General features: G+C 37.9%; 2 protein-coding genes across 3 annotated transcripts; one reads left to right on the forward strand and one right to left on the reverse strand.

The window, feature by feature from the left end:
* Window positions 1-33: 33 nt before the first annotated feature.
* On the forward strand, window positions 34-3,307 carry LOC121969323 (F-box/LRR-repeat protein 3-like). Of its 2 annotated transcripts, none has more exons than XM_042519349.1 (7): window positions 34-952; window positions 1,244-1,369; window positions 1,573-1,677; window positions 1,753-2,179; window positions 2,271-2,400; window positions 2,486-2,780; window positions 2,878-3,307. In XM_042519349.1, exons 1-7 carry the CDS (start codon window positions 311-313, stop codon window positions 3,142-3,144), a joined length of 1,992 nt encoding a protein of 663 aa, XP_042375283.1. In that variant the 5' UTR covers window positions 34-310; the 3' UTR covers window positions 3,145-3,307. The 2 variants fall into 2 exon arrangements, with proteins under 2 accessions (XP_042375283.1, XP_042375284.1); XM_042519350.1 differs by having other exon boundaries at window positions 1,780-2,179.
* Window positions 3,308-3,603: 296 nt separating this feature from the next.
* LOC121969324 (transcription initiation factor IIF subunit alpha-like) lies at window positions 3,604-16,982 on the reverse strand. The gene is made up of 9 exons (XM_042519351.1): window positions 16,560-16,982; window positions 15,920-16,075; window positions 9,035-9,186; window positions 8,411-8,781; window positions 7,514-7,629; window positions 6,300-6,425; window positions 4,492-4,716; window positions 4,213-4,416; window positions 3,604-3,930 (listed from the first exon to the last, which is right to left on the reverse strand). The coding sequence occupies exons 1-9, from the start codon at window positions 16,728-16,730 to the stop codon at window positions 3,841-3,843; spliced, it is 1,611 nt and encodes a 536-aa protein (XP_042375285.1). The 5' UTR covers window positions 16,731-16,982; the 3' UTR covers window positions 3,604-3,840.
* Between the last annotated feature and the right edge of the window lie 5,241 nt (window positions 16,983-22,223).

A 22,223-nucleotide genomic window follows, 5' to 3' on the forward strand; every position in this document is an offset into this window, starting at 1 on the left:
TCATTTGGTTTGTTTATTACGAGATATGAGCACTCGGTGGAGGCGGTAACCGGATCAGGCCTCGCTTCTTCGGCTCTTCGTCTCTCTCTCTCTCTCGTTTGCTAGAGAGGAAGGAATTTGAAGGGAAACGGATCTGCTTCTTCTTCTTCTTCTTTGAGTCATGCGATCCCGACGAGGAAGAGACTCGCTGCTCCGCCGGCCGACCAGCTTCTCCGACGCTCCTATCTTCCCCATTCTGCACCCCTTTGTCCCTCTCCCCTCCTTCCTGTTCATCCCCACCTGATGCTCTCGACGTCCTGCTGAAGCAGCGATGAATAGGCAGCCACCCTGCGATTGCGACATGGCAACCGTGTTCCCCCTCGACTTGCTCGCCAACATCCTCGACCGTGTACCCGACCCCCGAGACCGCAAGTCTTGCCGGCTCGTCTGCCGCGGGTTCCTCCGCGCCGAGGAACTCCATCGGCGCTCGCTCCGCGTCCTCCGCCTCGAGGCCCTCACTGGCCTGCTCCGCCGCTTTGCCGCTGGACTTGAGCGCCTCGATCTCTCTGCCTGCCCCGCCCTCGACGACCGCTCCCTCTCTGCAGCCCTCGCTGCCGGGGTGGATCTGTTGCGGCTCAGATCCGTAAGCCTTAGCCGCGCCAGTGGGGTTGGGTGGCGAGGCCTGATGGCTCTCGTGGATGCGTGCCCGCACCTGGAGGCTGTGGACCTGTCACACTGCGTCGGGGTGGGGGATCGGGAGGCCGCCGCGCTTGCGGCGGCCGCCGGGTTGAAGGAGTTGCGATTGGATAAGTGCCTCGGGCTGACAGATGTCGGGCTCGCGACGGTGGCGGTGGGGTGCGCCGGACTGGAGATACTCGGAATCAAGTGGTGTCTGGAGATTTCCGATATTGGGATCGATCTGCTCGCTAAGAAGTGCCAGGATCTGAAGGAGTTGGACATCTCATATCTCAAGGTAACTTTCCAGTTTCCACATCGAATTTCCATCGATTGTCATATCAAAAAGATATCTTTTGATCCCCAAAATATTCACCAAGGAGATCATTTGAAAGTATACTAGTTAATCTCCTTTATGTTGTTTATTGTAATTTTTTTATGGGATTTATATCTCAAGTTTTCAACTTCGCCTAGTAAGATCTTTCCATGCAATACTGGTTGTTAGCCAGTATTAGTTACTTATCTAAAAGGTGTTTTTTTCCCCCATTTGGTGGAGATCTCATGCGTTGTCATCTATTTCTCTTTTCAGATTACGAATAGATCGATCAACTCCATTTCCTCTCTTGGCAAGCTGGAAGTTCTGAATATGGTAGGATGCTCCGATATAGATGATGAGGGATTACAATCTCTAAAGCACCGAAACAACTCATTACGGGTAAGTGTTGTTGAATATTGTTCCTTTTTTTATTTCGAGCGACAGTCGTGGCTCTGTGGGAATCACCAAGCCAATGTATTTGAAGAGAAGCATAGCAGTTGGTTCCTGATACGTTTAGTCAATAATACTAATGCAGATGTTGATAGTTCAACCAATCGCTTGGGATATAACAGACAATGATTTTTGTTTATATTTTATTGCAGAGCATCAACGTCTCTCGTTGTGAAAATGTGACTTCTAGTGGCTTAACCTCAGTGATTGAAGGAAGCAATTGTCTTCAGAAACTCAATGTTGGAGATTGTTTTCCTGTAAGGTTTAGACACTTAGAAATAAGCACAATTTACTTGAAGAAAAGTCACAATACTGTTTTTCTTCTATGCTAGTGTTCATGTGGAAGTTGTACATCGCAGGAGCTGGCGCCGCTCTTCCTTTCGAAGTTGAATGGTTTGAAGGATAGCTTGACAGTATTGAAACTTGATGGTTTTCAAGTTTCTGCATCAAGTCTTAAGATAATTGGTCTGAACTGCAAGAACTTAGCTAAGATAGGGCTTAGCAAATGCCAATGGGTGACTGATGAGGGGATCTGTGAGCTTGTAGCTAGTTGCGTTCACTTAACAACTATTGATCTGACATGCTGTCGTCTGCTTACAGACAAAGCCCTTATGGCTATAGGAGATCAATGTAAACAGCTTCGATGCCTCCGATTAGAGTCCTGCAGTTTAATAACCGATAAGGGTCTGGAATATATTGGAACTTGTTGCTCCAATCTTGAGGAGATAGATCTCACAGACTGCAGTATAACTGATACTGGTAAGTTATTGTTCTCATCATTGTTGAATCATGAATAGCTTGTGTTTCTATGTTTCTAGTTGCATTGTATTAATTTCCATCTCTCTTCCAGCGATGCAGAATTTGTCTAGGTGTTCAAAGATGCTAGTCTTGAAACTAGGCCTTTGTTATATGATTTCCGATGAAGGCCTTGTTCATATTGCATCCAACTGCAGAAAGCTTCACGAACTTGATCTTTACCGGTATGTCTGTTTTCATATGCAATACATTCAACTTCTGCATGTCCTTCAAATCTGAAGGAAATTTCAAACAAACTTGACTGCACAGGTGCGTTGAGGTTACTGATGATGGTTTAGCTGCCATAGCAACTGGTTGCAAGTTGATACAAAAGTTAAACCTCTGCTACTGCACGAAGATATCTGACCGAGGTCTGAAGCAAGTCAGTCATTTGGTAGACCTTCGTGATCTGGAACTGAGAGGTTTGCCTCACGTTTCAAGTTCAGGCATTGCAAAAATCGCCATCGGTTGTCGACGCCTTTCTGAGCTGGATTTGAAGCGCTGCAATTTGGTAAATGATGAAGGTCTATTTGCTCTTGCCCAGTATACTGAAAACCTCAGACAGGTTAGTAACTTATAATCTCAAAAATAAAAACTAACTTATTGTATGTCGAAGATCTTAAAAGAAGCTTGTTCGATCTAATTCAACAATCTTTTTGCAGATAAATATATCATACTGTCCAGTTTCAGGCATGGGTTTGTGCATGTTACTTGGAACTCTGAAATGCCTACAAGATGTGAAGTTGGTACATCTCAGTCTTGTGCCAATTGAGTGGTTTGAGATTGCCCTGAGAGCTTCCTATGAAAAGTTAAAGAAGTTGAAGCTCCTCACCGGAATGAGGAACCTCCTTTCGCCATTGCTGATCGAGAAATTGCAATTAAGAGGGTGCCGAATTCGATGGGTCGATAAACCTCCGGCCGCTTGCTGATAGGCAAAACAAAACCCTGTTGATTGCTCTGTGTCTGCAAGCTGTGCTGCTTTCTTATTTTTTGATCGAATAATTTCCATTTTGATTTCTCGAACACACTTTTTAACAATGGATATTGCAATGAGTTCATTAAAGACGCATCATACAGATCTGTTTGTGATCATTTTCCTTAATTCTGAGCACATGAGATCATTAAACACTCTAATTCCAATTAATTAACTCAGTCAAACCTTAAGAGCATGCCAAATGCAACCAACTCACTTTTAATGTTCTCCGAACTCTGTCCGTATTCATTTTTTCAAAACTTCTTTTAACCAAAAAGTCTTTAAATGTTCCCCTAGACAATTGAAGGTTAATTTCATTACAGCCGATAACTTCATTACAGCCGACTGATTAGAATCAATTGATGACTGAATTTGTTGAGAAATAAATAATCTTTAGTAATTCCTAAAGTGTATGTCCTGACAATAAATATATTTTATCGATCAAAGTAGAGAAAGCTGTGATACAAAAGAAAACACTACACAAGTGCATTTACTCATAAAATCGAAACCTTTTGTTTAACCCTTTCGGGCTTAAATACTAATCCATAGAGCAATAAATCCGAGGAGATAATTTAGAAAACACTGCATCAGCCAAAGATTTTTCAACGCATCAGTGTGTGCTAATCCGTTCGCTCAGTGCGATATTGAAGGACTATTTGTCTCTGATCACAACGTAGTTATGACCATTGACCTTCTGTATCTTGGATATTCTGCGGAGAATGTCAGCAAAGATTTTCTTGTCCTGAAAACATAAAAAGAATGAAAACACCATTTGAATTAGTTTACTAGAGGTAGGGAGGGTTCTTGTTATAAATTTCAAGTTGGTTGATGATGTTCTTAGTTTTAAGGTCACGCAATAAGATTGATTTCAATGCCTAAAAGTGTAGGTCTCTTGAATAATAGACAGTCAGATTAAAGGATTCTAGTGATTGATCCAAGATTTGGAATCGCAAGCTTGAGTTTTGTATTTGTATTTACAGCAAGTAGCTGTTTATCAGTGATAGAATCAGATAATGAAATGTACCTCCGGAGCTTTCAGTCTGGATTTGAATTTTGCAACTAAATCCTGTGTCGTCACAGGACCACCAGCAGCAACAACAGCTCTAATTTCCTCCTCAGTGACTGCTGCTGTAGAAGGTGTCGATGAACCAGGTCTAGCAGTTGTAGATGGTGGTTTTGTGGACACACTAGGTTTAGATGAATTGACAGGCTCATCTTTAACAATTGACTGACAAAGAGGAATCGCATAATTGGTAACCGCAAATGCATAAGAAAACTAACAAGAACGTAAGGAGATACATACATTTTCCAGCTTCACCTTCTTTGCAGGCACAGAATTATTACTACTACTACTCTTCTCGTCGCTACCAGGTTTCCTCTTTGCTTTTGATGATTTAGATGCAGATGGAGTGGACCGGCCAGATACTGGGGGAGGTGTTGCCCTGGAGGGAGTACTTACTACTGGTTCATCCTTCGGAGTATCTTTTTGTTTTGGTGCTAACACAGGGGACATGCCAATTTCATCATCCTAGAAATGAAAGATGATTTCAAGAGTTAAAAAGAGTCCCAAACAATAGCATAGTCCAAGTTCAATGACAACAATCTACATTAATAGTAAATCAAAGTTGACAAATATCTTGCATTTCCTCCTAGCATTTGAAAGAATAACTAGAGATGAGTAGCTTCTCATATTTGAATCAACAAAAATGTTGGTTACTAACAGCCTGATTCAAGTAGCCAAGTATGTAGCCAATAGAGGACGATCACCATAAAAAGACAGCATTTGATTCAAAAATGAGAAAAGGTGAAGTATGTGAGAACTTGAGACCATGAAGTCCCAGAAGAGCTTAGTCTGGGAAAAGCAATCAGCCGGATGGTATAGGAAATAGATATATGTATTCCAGTCATGAATAACAAGAGTTTATTTAATTTTAAGTCTTTCTCAAGCCTATTCAATATTTTCAAGAAAACTAAGGTAGTTTGGTGGAATATATCTTTTGGATGCAAAAACAGTTAATATGAATTTGACGCCATATTTACTCCCACATGGAGTTATGCGCTAGACCAGGGATTTACAAAGACGAATTCATTTTGCGTATAGCTGGCCCCAACAAAGTCATTTGGTTGGTTCCTCCTATACCTATTAATATTGATCGTGACAAATGGTGCATTCTTATTAGAGGAATGGTGAAGAGTAGGAATTGGCTGTTTTTATGAAGGCACTGCTTTAAAGCTCACATGTTACCAATTACAGATAGTTTGAGTTATACTTGGATTTAGGTAGTGATGACGAATGAGTCTTAAGTGAAAGATTGTGAGGACCTAATCTGCACTTGCAGAGAGAGCTTATAAACTTAAAGAGCTATGATATTCATAAGGAAAATTCTTAAGGATAGACACATACATGATGGGACCCACCATTTCACTTTTTGTGGGTCCCATCATTTATGTGTCTATCCTTAAGAATTTTCCTTAAGAAACTTCCTTAAGAATATCATTTCTCAAACTTAAATGAGCAAAAGTATTACCAACTCGGACTTCAAGATTTTGGATCAATTGTTGGGCCTCAAACTTAATAAATTAATTTCTCTCATCTGATTAGTTTGTTACAAATGGCGTTAAATCAAAGCTTAACCATAAACATGACAAAGAGTGTGGAATGGTTTCTTGTCTGATGGCGAAGGCATTAATCAACCTCATATATTGCCAATTAAGCATTTCGGGTTATGTTGACCTTTAGATCTTAAGGATGATGTAAACCATTAACCGGGGGCGATTTTCACTCAATGAAGGTCATAGTTATGAGTTAATAAAGGAGATTACAAATGAGCGAACTACTATAAACTTAATATTAGTGAGAAGTTCAATAGTTCAACCAATCAAGTTGTTGAATCAATTATCTCATCTACATGGCTGTTAAGTTATATAAATGACACACAAGTAGGTGCATAAATGTGCTTAAAATAGTGCATAAATGTGCTTAAAATAATATATCATGCAAATCAGTTAGCAAGACATGTAAAAACAACTGTAGTATGTGCATGAAAAGTGTAGGCAATATACATGTGTTTGTATACAAAAATGCAAGTGGATAAAGAAAACTGTGCTTACATCATCTTCTTCTTCCTCCTCCTCACCCTCAGATTCATTTAATCCAGCAGCTTTTCCAAGCAGTTTCTTTAACTCCTTCCCTGATTTACTCAGACCACCATCTTCTTCATCCTCATCCTCCTCATCCTACGAGCATTCCAAACAATAGATCAGTGTAATTTTCCTGAGAATTTCGTAGAACACCATCAACAAATAGGAGCTTTTATGAGAAAGGAGTCAGAGCTTCTGAACTATACGAAACAAGCAAAAAATACCAACTGCTCACTATTTTATGTACATGTGTGTGAGCACCATGGAAATACAACAAAGATTATTGACTAAAAATCAGGGTGTCCCATATATATATATATATATATATATATATATATATATCAAAAGGGCCTCCCATCCTATTTTTCATATAAAAATACCCTTATTTCATTGTTGTTATAACAACTATGGTCATAGATGCTATAACAATGAAGCGATTTTAATTAAACTTGAGCAATTTAGATCAAGTTGAAAAAGAATAATTTGATATACCAGTTCTCCATGTATAGTAATTTTGACTAAGTTGAAACAATTTTTCTCTATGTTATAGCAGTTTGGGCAAAGTTGTTACAACAACGCTGGAACAATGATATTTTCAAGATGAAATATGATGAGGCACACTTTTGATGTGTATCTTTTTAAATGGAACACCCTTTTGATGATAACAAAAATAAGGAGCGTCCTTTTGATTATTGCCTAAGATTATTTGACCTAATCTAACTGAAATGAAAATTTGACCAACATCATGAGTACAACATGATGTCCTGTTGAATGGTGATTTATGATTGCGTCAAACAAACAAAGAATACATAGAACAAGAATTAAAATAAATTAACAAATCCAAATCATAAAGCAGCAATATTTCATGTAGAATGGTAATTCATGCACAAAAGCAGTAAAATATCTCATGAAAAAAAAAGGACAGACAACATATATGAACTCTCATTATGAGAAGCAGTTATTAGCGACAGAATCACAAGTAAATAAGCCTACAAAGTGAAATGTAGTCTATCAAATCTTCTCAGCTAGCAATTTTAAGACATTCAAAGATAAGTCAAAAGGAATCCAATAGTCTATGCAACAATGAATACTAGATCAAACACCATAAAATCTGAGGCAACCAACCCGCATATAGCAACCAAAAGCCCACAAATTCTCATTTTCAAATATTTTACATAAGAAACCTGCTTAATTTCGGGTGGAGCAGGAATCTCGGGAGCTAAATCTTCTCTTTCCTCAGGATCATTACCGACAGCTTCATCATCATCTGTGAAGGTCTCTTCATGTTCCCAGTCATCACCTAAAGATGCAAAATCAATATGATCCATGAATAAATGCACCGACACATGTACCAAAATCATCAACACTAACTTTATGAAAGATTAAACATATAGAAAATCCAAAATTATTGAGTGAAACTAACAGGCACCAATATACAGGTACTTTAATAAACTCAAGCAAATTTAAATGTGTGACAATCAGCATACACTGAAACAATGGAAATGAGCAATCATCAATGAAAGAAACTAAGCTGAGAAGTAGCAAAAACATTGATCCTCAACGTGAGTTAAAGGTGTCACTGGAAACCAGTCATTTCCAGCTAATGAAAGGATAATCAGCTATGAAAGACTTGCCACTTGAAAAAGTTTCAAAAGCATTAAAGAAAATGCAAACAAGCCACACTGATTCATGTTGGATTTAAGGCAAAGAAATGAGAACTCAATATAACCTATACAAGTATTAAATGACAAAGAAAATATGTGGAATGAAACAATAAGAGTCTTGCCTAGACAAACTTAGTCCAAGAATTTCTTTATCACAAGTAAAAATAAAAGTGCCCTCACCTTGTTTTGTTTTGTTAGATCTAGTATAGAATTATATTCTTTATGGCCATGATGTGATGCATATATACTGCAACCACACGAAAGAAAAAAGCCAAGAGAGGGTATAAAACAATTTAAAGTCATTTAACCAAAACAACTATAATATCTTCTCAACCTAATAAATCTGCAAGCACAAAATAGCATGCACTAAAATCAGAAGCAACAAAACTAATCAGAAATCACATTACTATGACCCACCTTTTTCGATGTCATCATCATCTAAATCAAAATCACCTCCTTTAGCACCTTCTTCATCATCATCAACACCCTTTTTGTTAAGTCCAAGCCTATTCTTTCTTGCCTCCTCTTCTTCCTCATCTTCATCGCCCTTGTCAGAGTGATCTCCTTCATCATTGCTCTTCCCTTTCTTTGCTTTATTGCTTCCCTCAGCCTCAGCTTTGGTGATACCTTCATTTTTCTTCAATTCACCAAAAGCAGCAGCGCCATTAATTGCTGCCTTCATCATCCACCTCTCATATCCAGTTGCATTATGCCTCCTTTTGTTCATTTTCTCTTCAGCCTCTTCTAAAGTCAATTGTTTGTATTGTGCAATCTTGGTAAAATTGTACCTATAGATACATATAGAGTCCCCATAAGCTCCGAGTAGAAATCACCAAGAATGTTCACGGAATCCACCTTGAATGCATACTTGATATGGAATGAATGCAATTTTAAGGGACAAGGGCAGACCAGCAATGTGATGTTAATTAACTTACAAAAGAAATAACAAAAAAAAACAAGAGAAATAGCAACAGAGAAACAACAATTGAGAATCAAAGGAAATAAAAAAAAAATATTTTCGTCCTAGAGACCAACTCATACCAGGAACCAGCTGGAAAAGCAAGAAACTCCTTTCCTTGCATCATTAACAGAAAATAAGTAGCAGTTGAAGATTGTGAGCCCTCCAATTGACCCTGAAACTGAAACTGGCCAGTTTCATCTTCCAATATCCACGGTTTGTTCTTGTATTTCTCCTGCACCATTATAGTGAAGTCCCATACATCAAGAAAGGAATAGAAATACAATAGGAATAAGGCAATAGGAATAAGGCAAAAAGTTATCAAAGATATTACAACTATCCAAATTAAAGATGTAGTGTGCACACTATAATCTAATTCAGAGACTTCTTTCACAATACATGGAAGAACTAATGCCCTATGTTGTGCCTAAAGAATGTTCACACATTTCCACAATAACATAATATCATCCACTTTGGACCTAAGCCCTCATGACTTTGCTCTTAGGTTCTCCCCAAAAGGCTTCATTCCAATGGAGATATTCTACATCCTTTTAAACCCATGATCTTTACCAAATATTTCTAATGTGGGACTTTAATTGAACCCCAACAATCTTCCTCTCAAACGAAGGACAACAATTACTCTCATGGTCCGGGCCTCCCTGCGAGCATCTAGTCACTCTGACCTGCTCTGGGCCTCCCTGCAAGCATCTGCATCTGGTCACCTTGACCTGCTCCGGGCCTCCCGCGAGCATTTGGTCACTTTGACCTGCTTCGAGCACCTTGACCTGCTTCGGGCCTCCCTGCGAGTATCCGATCATCCTAACCTACTCACTTCCCCGTAAGTATCCAGTCATCCTGACCTGCTCCAAGCCTTTTCGCAAGCATCCAGTTATCTTGACCTACTTAAGGCCTCTCCGTGAGCATCCGGTCACCCTGACATATTCCGGTCACTTTTGACCTTGCTTCGAGCCTTCCCGCAAGCATCCGGTCATCCTGACCTACTTCGGGTCTTCCCGCGAATATCTGATTACCCTGACCTACTTCGGGTCTCCCCGCGAGCATCCGATCACCTTGACCTGCTTCAGGTCTCTTCGCGAGCATCCAATCACCCTGACCTACTCGCCTCTCCGCAAGAATCCGGTCACCCTGACCTGCTCCAGGCCTCCCTACAAGCATCCAATCATCCTGACCTCGTGAGGCCTAGACCCTCATGGATTCGCCCTTAGGCTCTGATACCAATTGTTGCGCAAAGACAGGGGCAACACCTCTCAATCTCGTGGTTCGGAAGAAGAGGAAGAGAAAAAGAGATCGCGCGGAGCAACAAGGCAAAGACATGCAAAAGGAGAGCAAACACGAGGAAGGAAAAGAAGAAGAGAAACGAAAAGTTACCGTGGTTCGGCGATGTGTCTACTCCACAAAAACGGCCGAAACTTTATTAGAATTCTCTCACACAAGAGAATCATATCCATTGATTCTTGTGATTGTTGTTGTTACCAGATCCATGTTGAGATTTGCTCCTACCACACTCTTGGTTGTTATTTACCACAAGTCCTTCTCCCTGAGAAACTTCATCGCTTGTTTTTTTTCCTTTGGTGAAAATCCAACAACGTACCTGTGATCTCCTCCAATTTGAGAGTTTCCTTACCCCACGTCACAGTAGTAACCAAATTCTCATACGTAGAAGATAAAGGTAGAGAATTCAACAACATCAACGCCTTGTCTTCGTCTTCGATCTTCATATCAACCCGCTTCAGATCGCTCACAATCTGGTTGAATAAGTTGATGTGCTGGCTCAGATCGGTTCCTTCTGTCATTTTCAGCCCGAATAATTTCTGCTTAAGATACAGCTTATTTGTCACTGACTTTGACATATATCGGCTTTCCAGTCTTTGCCAAACTGCTACCGGTGACTCCTCATCCATAACATGGTACATCACATCATCCGTAAGACAAAGCCTTATTGTTGTCACTGCCTTTGCCTAAAGTTCTTCCCAATCTGATCTCTCCATACTTTCCGATTTTCTTTCTCCTAGCGTCTTCACCGTGCCTTGTTGCACCAACAAGTCCTTGACTTTTCTCTGCCATAATCCGAAGTTTCTGATCCCGTTAAACTTCACCATATCAAACTTCACAAAAGTCGTCCCCAACATATTAAAGAAATCCGTCAAAACCTGTAGCTTTAATACCATTTGTTGTACCTAAAGGATGTTCATATATCTCCACAATGATATGATATTGTGCACTTTGGGTGGCTTTGTTCTTGGGCTCTCCCCAAGGCCTCATTCCAATGGAGATATCCTACATTCTTTTAAACCAATGATGTTTACCAAATCTTTCCAATGTGGGACTTTGAACCCCAACACCCTGTTTACTCTAAGGATGAACAAGGAAAAGGATGAATTATACAAGAGTTGAGAGACTTTCCCCTGTTTACTTGATGTAAAATTAATTAAAGGATGGATTCTAAATCCATAGTTAATCAATTTCTCTTATTTTTCATCAACCCAAAATTGGGCATTCCTTGCTCTCGCAACTCTAGTAATTCTGATGCAACAAATAACTATCGGTTCCGTTTTGCGGAGAAGCGATCTTCTAAATCTATTGATTCCCTAGAATGCCTGAAGATAGGCAACCAAACTCGATGTATGGGAAAAAAGGCATGGTCCCAAATTCTTATTAATAAAAAACTCTCTTAAAAAACAACTAAACAAGATGCTTATATATACCCAAACTCCTGATTGCAATACAAAACTACCAAAAATACCCTAAATGCCAAAAATATAAAATTACTAAAATTAGTAAAAAGATGTTCGAAGCCTTCGAAAAGGCCCTAAACAATTTTTTCGGATTTGAAATTTGACGGTTAAGGGTTCCAACAAATATAGATCTATGAGAGAGCTATAAGTGAAAAAAAAAACATAGCCTTATTCTGATATATGGCCTTCGAAAATTTGCTATGTCATTCCCGCATCAGTCTTCGATAGTTATCCACTACATCATTGTCAAAACAAGCTTCAATTTGGTTGGTCGACGCATTAATGTCTTCTCGGTGACATGATTCCACCGGATCAACTTGACTCTAATACCAACTAAAGTAGCGGATAACTATCAATTTCATTGATTTGCACACGAATACCATATTCTTTTAAACCCTGTTGATTACGTATTATACAAGGAGATAGACAACCAAACTCGACGTTTGGGAAGAAATGGCACGGCCATAAATTCTTATTAATCAAAAACTTGCCAAAAACAATTAAACAGGTATTTAAATAGACTCAAACCCTAACCCTGCGAAAGACAAAAATACCCATAAACCCTAGACTTGAAAAATAATAAAAATAATAACAAAAAAGGATAAAAATATTCGGAGCCAAAACAAGCTTTGATTTGATTGGTAGACCATCCTGTGGTTCATCCCGAGTCATAAATTATGGGTTCTCTACCAGTTTGCTCTGTCGTCCCGCATCATTTGGTCTCGACCAAGGTAGCATGCCTTTGTGCACTCTCCAGCAATGTTGGTGCAGCACCTTCATGACTGTTTAGCGGAATCAAATATGCATACAGATTCATGCTTAACCCAACTGATTGAGTAGTATAGTCAACAAGACAACAACTAGGGATTTTCCAGATGTTCAACCTTAATTGATGTAACCTACAAAATCCAAGGTTGTGAGCAGTTCTTTGTCTCTAATATATTAAAATAAGAGCATTAGAATTTTTTTTAAAAGACAAAAATATTGCTGAGTATAGATATATATGTCTTCATGCTTTGGTTAGGTTGTAATAAACTTAGATGAAGACTCAGTGCATGCACTAAAATCAATCCTATTGGGATACAAAATCTTACAACAACAACAACAACCAAGTCTTATCCCACTAGGGTTCGGCTATACGGATCCTTTTATACTATTTAGCTCTATTTCCTACTTATATCATCATCTATACTTAAATAAATTTTATCTTATTTTATTATTGCTAATCAAGTCTTTTTTTTTTTCCTCTTCCTCATTTCATATGCATGTTTGTCATAGTTTCACATCGCCTAATTGGAGCATTTATTGGTCGTCTAATTATATGCTCGTACCATCTTAAATGGGTCTATCAGAGTTTTCCCTCAATAGATGCAACTTCGACTTTCTCTCTAATGTTCTCATTTCTTATTCCGTCCATTCTTGTATGTCCACACATTTACCTTAACATCCTCATCTTTGCAACTCTTATCTTCTATTCATGTGCTCGAGTCATAGCCCAACATTCAACACCATATAACATAACAGATTTATCTGCGGTTTTGTAAATTTTCTTTTAAGTCTTATATTTTACGGTCACATAAAACAACCGACGCTCTCCTCCATTTCAACCATCTTTCTTAACCCGTCATCTCCTATCTTAACAATTGTCTCATTACGCCAAATATTGTTAAACTTAAAATCTATATATTCTGTTTTTATTCTACTAAACCTAAAACCTTTCCCTTTTAATGTTTCCCGCCAAGATTCTAATTTAGCATTTACTCATTCACGTGTTTTATCTACCAAAACAATATCACCTACAAACAACATACACTACGGTAATGTGTCTTGAATATGTATAGTAAGTTTGTCTATAATTAATGTAAAAAGATAGGGACTTAGAGCAGATCCTTGATGTAATCCGATCTTTATTAGAAATGGTTCAGTTACTCCGCCTGAAGTCTTTAATCTAGTCGTTACGTCCTAGTATATATCCTTAATTAGTTCAATATATGTTACGCTAACACCTATCTTTTCTAGAATTCTCCATATAATATCTGAACTCTATCATAGGTTTTTTCTAAGTTAATGAATACCATATGTAGATCTTGTTTTTACTCCTGATGTTTTTCAATTAATTATCTAAGATGTTTAGCTTCTATTGTCAACCTTCCAGATATGAATCCAAATTGATTTTCGGTCACCGTGATCTCCTTAATTTTTTTTCTATTACTTTTTCCAAAAATTTCATGGAATGACTCATTAGTTTAATACCCCTATAGTTTGCAATTTTGTATGTCTCCCTTGTTCTTATATAAGGGAACTAGAGTGCTTATCCTCCATTGATCAAACATTTTTTTCGTTTTCAATATCATGTTAAATAATTTTGTAAGTCATTCAATACAGTGTTTCCCTAGGCACTTCCATACTTTTATCAGAATATCATCTGGTCCAACGACTTTTGTGCATCCCATTTAAAGCTTATTCTACTTCTGAAGTTTGAATTCTACGATAAAAATTTAAATTTATCTGCTTATTTGACCTACTTAAATTATCTAAATTAAGTTGGTCACCTAAATTTTTATTAAAAAGTTGATGAAAATACCTCTTCCACACTCTTTTATTTCTCCATCGTTTATTAGTACCCTATTCATCTTTAATACAAATATATAATTCTTTATAAGATATTCATTTTTTCTTCATTTTCTCTTATACTTTTTCATTCCATCACCAAGATTCCTTACTTAGTGGTGCACGTCCCTTTGACTCACCGAGTACACTCTTAGCTATTATTTTTAACTTTGAGACCATCTTATCCCATATCGTATTAGAATCACCGTATATTTCACCTAATGCTTGTACTCCTACCTTCTCCTTAAATATATTTTACTTCCTATCCTTTTAACTTCCACCACTTAATTCTAGGAGTTGTATATATATTTTTTCTATTCAGACTATGTTTGAGATGTATATCCAACACTACTAACCTATGTTGGGTAGTTAAGCTTTCTTTAGGGATGACTTGTAATGTTTATAAATCTTTTTATCTTTCTTCCTAACCATAAGAAAATCAATTTGCGATTTATTATTCCTAGTTTTGAACATTACTAACTATTCCTCTATTTTCTTAAAAAATATATTAGCTAATATAAGGTTATATGCTATCGCAAAATTTAATATAATTTACCTTCCTCATTTCTCATTCCAAATGCATAACCACATGTACCCTCTCATATTCCTCATTTTTCACTTCGACATGGTAATTTAGATAACCTCCTATTAAAATCATTTCATTTGGTCGAATGTTTTGTAATATTTCATCTAAGTCGTCCCAAAACCTTAATTTGGCAGCTTCATCTAATCCTACTTGCGATGCATATACGCTAATTTGTTCATAGTTTCTTTCACTACTATTATCTTAAGGGCTATTATTCTATCTCTTTTTCTAACTACTTCTACAACTTCATCCTTTAACGAACTATCTACAATAATATCCACTCTATATCTTGCTTTACTCTTTTCTGTGTACCATAAGTTAAAACCTAAGTTCTCTATCAATTTTGCCTTCTCGCCAACCTATTTTGTCTCTTGTACACACAAAATACTAATTCTTCTCTTAATCATCGTATCTACTACCTCCATTGATTTACCCGTGAAAGTTCCTATGTTCTATATTCCAAATCTTAGATTATTAGTTTTTCTTTCATATTTGTTCTTATCCAACTTATGGTGTGAGAACTTTTGTCTATTTAACACTACACCTAAGTTCTCATATAGATGTAGCAGTCCTTGTCGATACACCACAGTCAGACCATTCAATGCGAACTCTTACATATTTAGCACTACACCCAAGTTCTGGAGATGTAACAGTCTTTGCCCAGACATTACAGTCGAACCTTGCAACGCGTTTCTTCTGGGAAACAACCTAGCATTAACATAATAGTTTAATGAATCCATTTATTGAATATTTATCATAGTTTTAACATTAGTTGATAACCTAACACAACCATCCTCCTTTATCTAGGCTTGGGACTGACCATGACTGTTCGTCACAGACGGAGTTTAATGAATGGATCAAGGATCCAAGACAATAAGAATTGACAATTTGGCTTCTAAACCATGACTATCTTATATTCTCCAACAAGCAATAGCTGTGAACATTTTTCAAGCACAGTAAGATAAAAAAAAAAAGAGGCCAAGTAGGTAGAAAAGCATGGTAATGAATAGACATACCCGCAAAGTGTCAGTTAGTTGACGTCCCTGAAGACCTTCTTTGTGGAGAGACCACCTATTTTCTGCACTATTCTTTGAAAATGGAGGCAAGCCGGAGACATACCTTCCAATATAGAAAGCCTTATCAGTGCTAGCACTTGCCCGTACATTGTACTCCTAAGCATAAGATGAAACGCAAAGTTACAATTAAAGAAAGGTCCAAGCAATGAACCAATGTAAAATTATAATCAGAAAACACTCAATCATTTCCTAAGGAGCTCATTCAGAAAATATACAGTTGATGATACGTAGAGGGTAATACATAAGACTCAATAAGAATATTGCCAGATTTTGTAAGGAATGCCAAATAAATAAAAGACGAGATATAGAGTTAAAAAAAGGCAGATCTAGTCATGGATAAGTGACATCATTTTTCTCTTAAGTATTAACTACTGAATGAATGATTTTTCAACCGTTGTTAATTATAAAGGCACTAAACCTAAACACAAGGCATGCTTCGAGTTTCCTTTTTTTACCAATCAAACATAAAGTATGAGGGAAACTAGACAGGAATCCATTCAAAAACCCTAATCTTCGTACGCAAGGAAAACTGACAGAATCCGAACAAAAACGTAGGTTCTAACACGGATCAAGCCCACACCCGGATCAATTGGGTGATGAAGGCGCCGCAATGCTGGCAGCGGCCGCGATTGGCCGCCATGCTCTTGCCGCATGAAAGACACAGCGTGGTGTGCTTGCAACCGCTCCCGTAGAGGTCGGACGCCGAGCCGCAGCCACTGCAGCATGGCTTCAGCACCAAGTCGAAGCTCATGGCGGCACACTGCAAGACGGAAAGATGGAACAGGCCTCGGCTCTCTTCAGGCTCGATAACGCTGTTAGTTGCAGAGAAAGAACAGAAAGCCGCCTTGAGTCTCTTACTGGAGTTCAGCTCGGTAGGGTTACGAGGATTGCTCGGCGGAGGATAGAAGAAGAAGAGGAGGAGAATAGAGGCGATTAAGGAAAGACTAAGGATCGAAGACCTTTCGGAACACTAGACAAGGAATGGGGATCGACCAGAGATCAGAAAAGTTGATATATCAATTGGGACGCCTCATTTTTGTAAAATATTAAAAAGGCTCCCCGTTTTAGTTTTTTTTCATGTCAATTTACCATTACGTACATAAAGTATTATTATATAAATTTTTTCTTAAATTTAATTAAAATTATTCAATAATAATTGTGAAGTTAAGATTAAACATTTTTAAAAGGGTAATAATTGTTGGTAATGGTAATAATTGTTGGTCCATGTAGGCTGATAAGAGGAAGGTGAATTATCTATAAATATAATTTAGAATTTTTCTTTTGACACACGTTAGTTTAATGAGAAATAAAACACACAAAAAGAAAACAAGAGACAAAAAAAATATTTGGTTATAATCGTGGAGGTTGTTAATTGAAGATGATGAAAGCTCATTAAAATTCTCCTTCGATATAGGCAAAGAAGTCTCTTACAAAAAGTAAAAGCACAAACAACTTAAACACAGAATTACGAATGAAGCACAAGTGTGTGTTATCTTGAACTCCTAGGACCAGAGCTCTATTTATAATCTACTAATCGAATTTGTCCGTTGGCTGATGTGGCAGCTCTGGGCATTTAGAGCAAGTCAAGGCGCCCTAGTGGTGTACCTCATCTACTTCGCAACGACTCTTCAACGACTTGATGATAATATTTTATCCTCGCTTGGGTGTCTGGATCGGTCCGGGCAGTTGGATTGGTGTTGACGTGGATTCCGAATGTCATCCTCGTAGCAACTTCTCGATGGGGTGCCTGTTCCGGACCAAGGTGGTCCGGGTGCCCGAACCAAGTCCAGGCACCTGGATAAGTCAATTTTATATTGACTTGTTCGACTGTTACTCCGGTCGCTTGGGTGATTCTCTGGCATCAAGAGTTGAGTTCACCCGAACCCAACTTCAACCTTCTCCTTGAGCAGATTTTTTTCTTCCCAGCTTCTTGTCCCTTGGAAGCGTTGCACAATCCTTCTTGTCCGCTGGTATACTCTTCCGCAGCTCTTCATCCCTCGGATGCACCGAGCCTATCAACTTACTTCCATATTATTCTTCTTGCTAGCTGAGTCTTCCGCTCGACTTCTTGTGTTCCTAAATCCCTGCACACTTAGACACAAGGCATAAAAAACATAGAGCCCAGTTGATCACATCAAAACTCACTAGGGGTTTTATAATCTTCTCCTTTTTTATGTTCAACACAAGTTAAGTTAGGGTAAAACAAATAATAAAATAAATAATTATTGTAAGTAAATACAATAAATTAGCAATTATAACATTTTAAAAAAATTGTAATAAAATCTTAAAATGTATACTCCTAAACTTAATCTCTAACCTTCCCCCTTTGATTAAAAAATATCAAAGAAAATATGAAAAAGTTTAGAAAACTAGTGAAATTTTTTCTAAATGTGTAAGACAAAATTATCAGTTATATGTCTTTTTACCATAATTAAGTTCAAAAAGAATAATTTTTAATTAATTAATCATAAGTTTTTGTAAAAATAATTTAAAAATTATTTAATGTGTCGAAAATTTTTAAAATTTTTGTCAATAATAATCATAGTAATTAAAAACTATGATAAAAATTTAAGTGTAGAACTTTTTATTTTAACCTTAGAAAATATTTTTAAATATTTAAAAATAGTTTTCGAATACTAAAAAATCTGATTGATTTTCATATATATTCAAAATACAATGGTAATTAGCCAAAAAAATAAAGTTTTTTAAAATTCATCTTCAAAAAATTTTAAACTTTAAATTATATTTTTTTGATAAAAATTCATAAAAAATATATAATCGTCGAAAAATCCTAAAAAAATTTAATACTAACTGTTAATTTATTTTTGCATCACAAGAAAAAATTTCATATTTTATTTTTGCATCACAAGAAAAAATTTCAATATAAAATATGAAGAGTAGGTATATAGACTAATTGATTTTGTAAATAATATTTAAAATTAACATAAATTAATATTAAAACATGTATAAAAATTAATTTTAATCAAGTTAAAATGATTTAGGAACCCAAAATAAATTCCTACTTACTATATAATTTATCAGAAATTTTTGTGGTATATAATTTCTAGATTTTTTTCCTAATTTTGCCCTTGTGAAATCTAAAATACCAATTTAACCCTGAAAAATTTTAGAATTCTGAACATTTGAATATGCATAATTCTATTTCAATATTCTTATTTGCTCTTTTAAGTTAGAGTTTTCCATTTGAATTTTGTCAAAAAGTTCTAATGGACATGTTTTAGGTAAGTTTATTTTTTAACTCCTTATTTTCTATTTTTAAATCCATACATTTATTTCGTAGTTTGCATAATGATCTACATAACATCTTTATACCTTCATACAACTTATTAGGAGGTAAGAGTCGTACCTCACTTATCATGTCGGACTCGTAATTCGAAGCTCCTCTTTCATCAATCATCTTAATGCTCATTTAGGATGAGTTTGCTTTATCTCCGACTTCGTGCAATTCTAGAAATTTCTCCCAAATTTTGTAGCTAACTCATAGGCTCCGATCGGATTAACTTTTTATGGCGGTAGAACTGTAAAATACAGCACCTAAATATAACCTTAAGGGAATTTTTAAAAAATTTCTGAAAATTTTTTGGAGCTCGTATGATGAGTTTAAGGGGATCAATTATGGGTCATGGGAAAGCCTGTTTAAGCTACCCATTTAAACGAGGAAAAATTTTATTTTCCTTTTTCCTTTTTTTCGTTTTCTTTTTCTTCTCCCATCGCCGAACCCCTCACCCGACTGCCCCTTCCTCCTCTTCTTCTACTCTTCGTCTTCCCCACCGACAGCGCCGCCTCGCGCCGCTTCTTCTCCCTCGCGTATAAGGTAGTGGCCAAGAGGAATCGGGCACTTCTTCCCAATTCCTCTTCCCCATCTCTTCCTTTCATCCGCCGAGCCACCGCTGGCCACCTTGCTTTCAGCCCCCCAACGCGTCGAGCAGCGGCCACTGGGCATTAACTCTGACGGTTCTTCCCTCGCGCTACTACCTCCGTTCCTCTCCCTCTCACTGTGGTCATCTCTCCGTGGAAACCCCGTGCCCTACAAATCCGATCGCTCGCCGCTGCATCCTAGCACGGGACGATCTTCGACCAAGGGCAGAGATTCGAGTCTAGATCTGTCTCTGCGCGCCACTGCCGACCACCGGATCGGGCTACTCCAGCCTCTCTGAGCACTAGCCGATGATCCACCATTGACGACTTCCTCCTTCCTTGGTCCACCATCGACGACCATCCTTCTCCTTTCTATTGGATCCCCGTTCTTGCCCTCGTTGGCGCAGATCTGCTATCGATCTCTCAGGTAGGTCAGACTGTCCAATGCTTGCTGATTGTATCCTGATCTTCCCCTTTCTACTGTCGGTTTATTTCTCGACTACTAATCTTTTAGCCACTTTCTAATTGGTCTTCGGTAAGGGGAACGTTGGCTGCAACATCTCTTGGAATATAGCTACTGTGATTCGGCAGCAACATCTCGTGGAATCTAGTTACCGAAATCCAACAATAACACCTCTTAGGACCAGCTACTCTGACATATTTGCCTGTGATCAACCGGAGGGGTTTGGTGTTTAGGTAAGAAGTAGAGGAATTGTTTCATTGTTGTAGAGTACCCAGGTTTGAAGCTAGGAAAGGTTAGGGATGAATTTTACTCGAATTTATTTAAGTTTAGGTTAATTATGTATAGATTTTGATCAAATTGAATAGTGGAAGGGTTAGGGTTAATGGAGCTAACTCTAATTAACTTGTGAGTTATATTTAGTTAGAGATTAAGTAATGGATTTAATCTAAGCTTCGGATTAGACTCGATTATGTAGCTAACCTAGATATAATGAAAGAATTAGGGTTCCTGGTAAATAAGAACTTGGTTTAGCTGATTTGATATATATATGTGGGAGTAGCTAAATTAAATGTGTTGTTACAGGACTCTGATTTGTGACGAGCTGCTTTACGTGGGGTTTATTTTGGCACACGTTATTTTTGAGGCGGGTACCTTGACTTATCTTTTAGATATTATCATTTGATATGCATAGTATATTTTAATGAATAGTAATACTTATGTTACATCTGCATCGGTACGCCATTACTTGATTCCTTCATCATGCTTATTTATTACCTGTTTTGCATCCATTACCCTCTTGATTATTTATGCTCATAGAGATAGTGACATATCATGTCTTATGATATACCAGACTAGATATTTATCATATCTGATATGTGTGCCTAGATCTTCTTATTTGAGACATTTATTTTTGGTACATGTTTTATGGAAGTAGATGTGGTCAAGATTTGCATGCTTAGTGTCATGCACTATCTCGCATGATTGCATGCTGAGCGATTGTCGGCTCCATTATTGTTGAGCACATCGCTAGTTACATGGATCTGCATACACAACCACTCATGGGTTAGTGGTTTTTATTTAGGCAAGGTGTGTTGTAGCAGGTTGCTCTGTCAGTGCTCCGCTGGTTCACTCATGGATAGTGTGACGCAGCGTTGTAGTAGGACAAGGATCCCTCCTCTGGACTAGCTCAGGGAGATGAGAGCATTGAGCTCCCCCACTTATGATTTGGGGTAGGAGGATAGGTGTGTTGGTGTGGTTAGCACTAACGATCCAACTCAAGTCTTGATGAATATGTTAAGTTATTTTCATATTGATCTAACACTTCTACAAACTGTACAGGAGAAGCCCAAACGGGTCGATGGGTTGACCTGACATCTAGCACGAAGTCCAGCTAGGTCAACGGGCCGATCGGATAGTTGGCACGAAGTTCAGACGGGTCGATGGGCTGACCAGACATTTGGCACGAAGTTCAGCTAGGTCAAAGGGTCGACCGGATAGCTGGCATGAAATCCAGATGAGTCGAAGGACTGACCGGACGTTTGGCAGGTAAGTGGAGGTAAGTCACTGGAGGGAAGTGACTGTGAGGACGCATTTTTGGGAAGGTAACATTAGGTGTCGATCCAACTTAGATCCATTTCGAAAATCTAAGTTGAGATCATGACTAGATTCCGGTCTTGAGGAGATGGAATCTAATTACTACTTTTATTACTCTTATAACTTAACTATGCTAACACTTTGTTTTGTAGGATATATAATTTACATTTGCCTCTAGACTAACATTTTCTTGCAGGAAGGAGATTGTTGGAAAATACGGGTCCAGGCGCCCGGAGGCAAGTTTTATCCTCCAACGCGCGTCGACATGTGGAGCTTCATGGTTGGTTGGGCTACGCCACACTCCAGGCG

Source organism: Zingiber officinale, chromosome 4A (assembly GCF_018446385.1).
Source record: "Zingiber officinale cultivar Zhangliang chromosome 4A, Zo_v1.1, whole genome shotgun sequence".
Classification (NCBI taxonomy): Eukaryota; Viridiplantae; Streptophyta; class Magnoliopsida; order Zingiberales; family Zingiberaceae; genus Zingiber; species Zingiber officinale.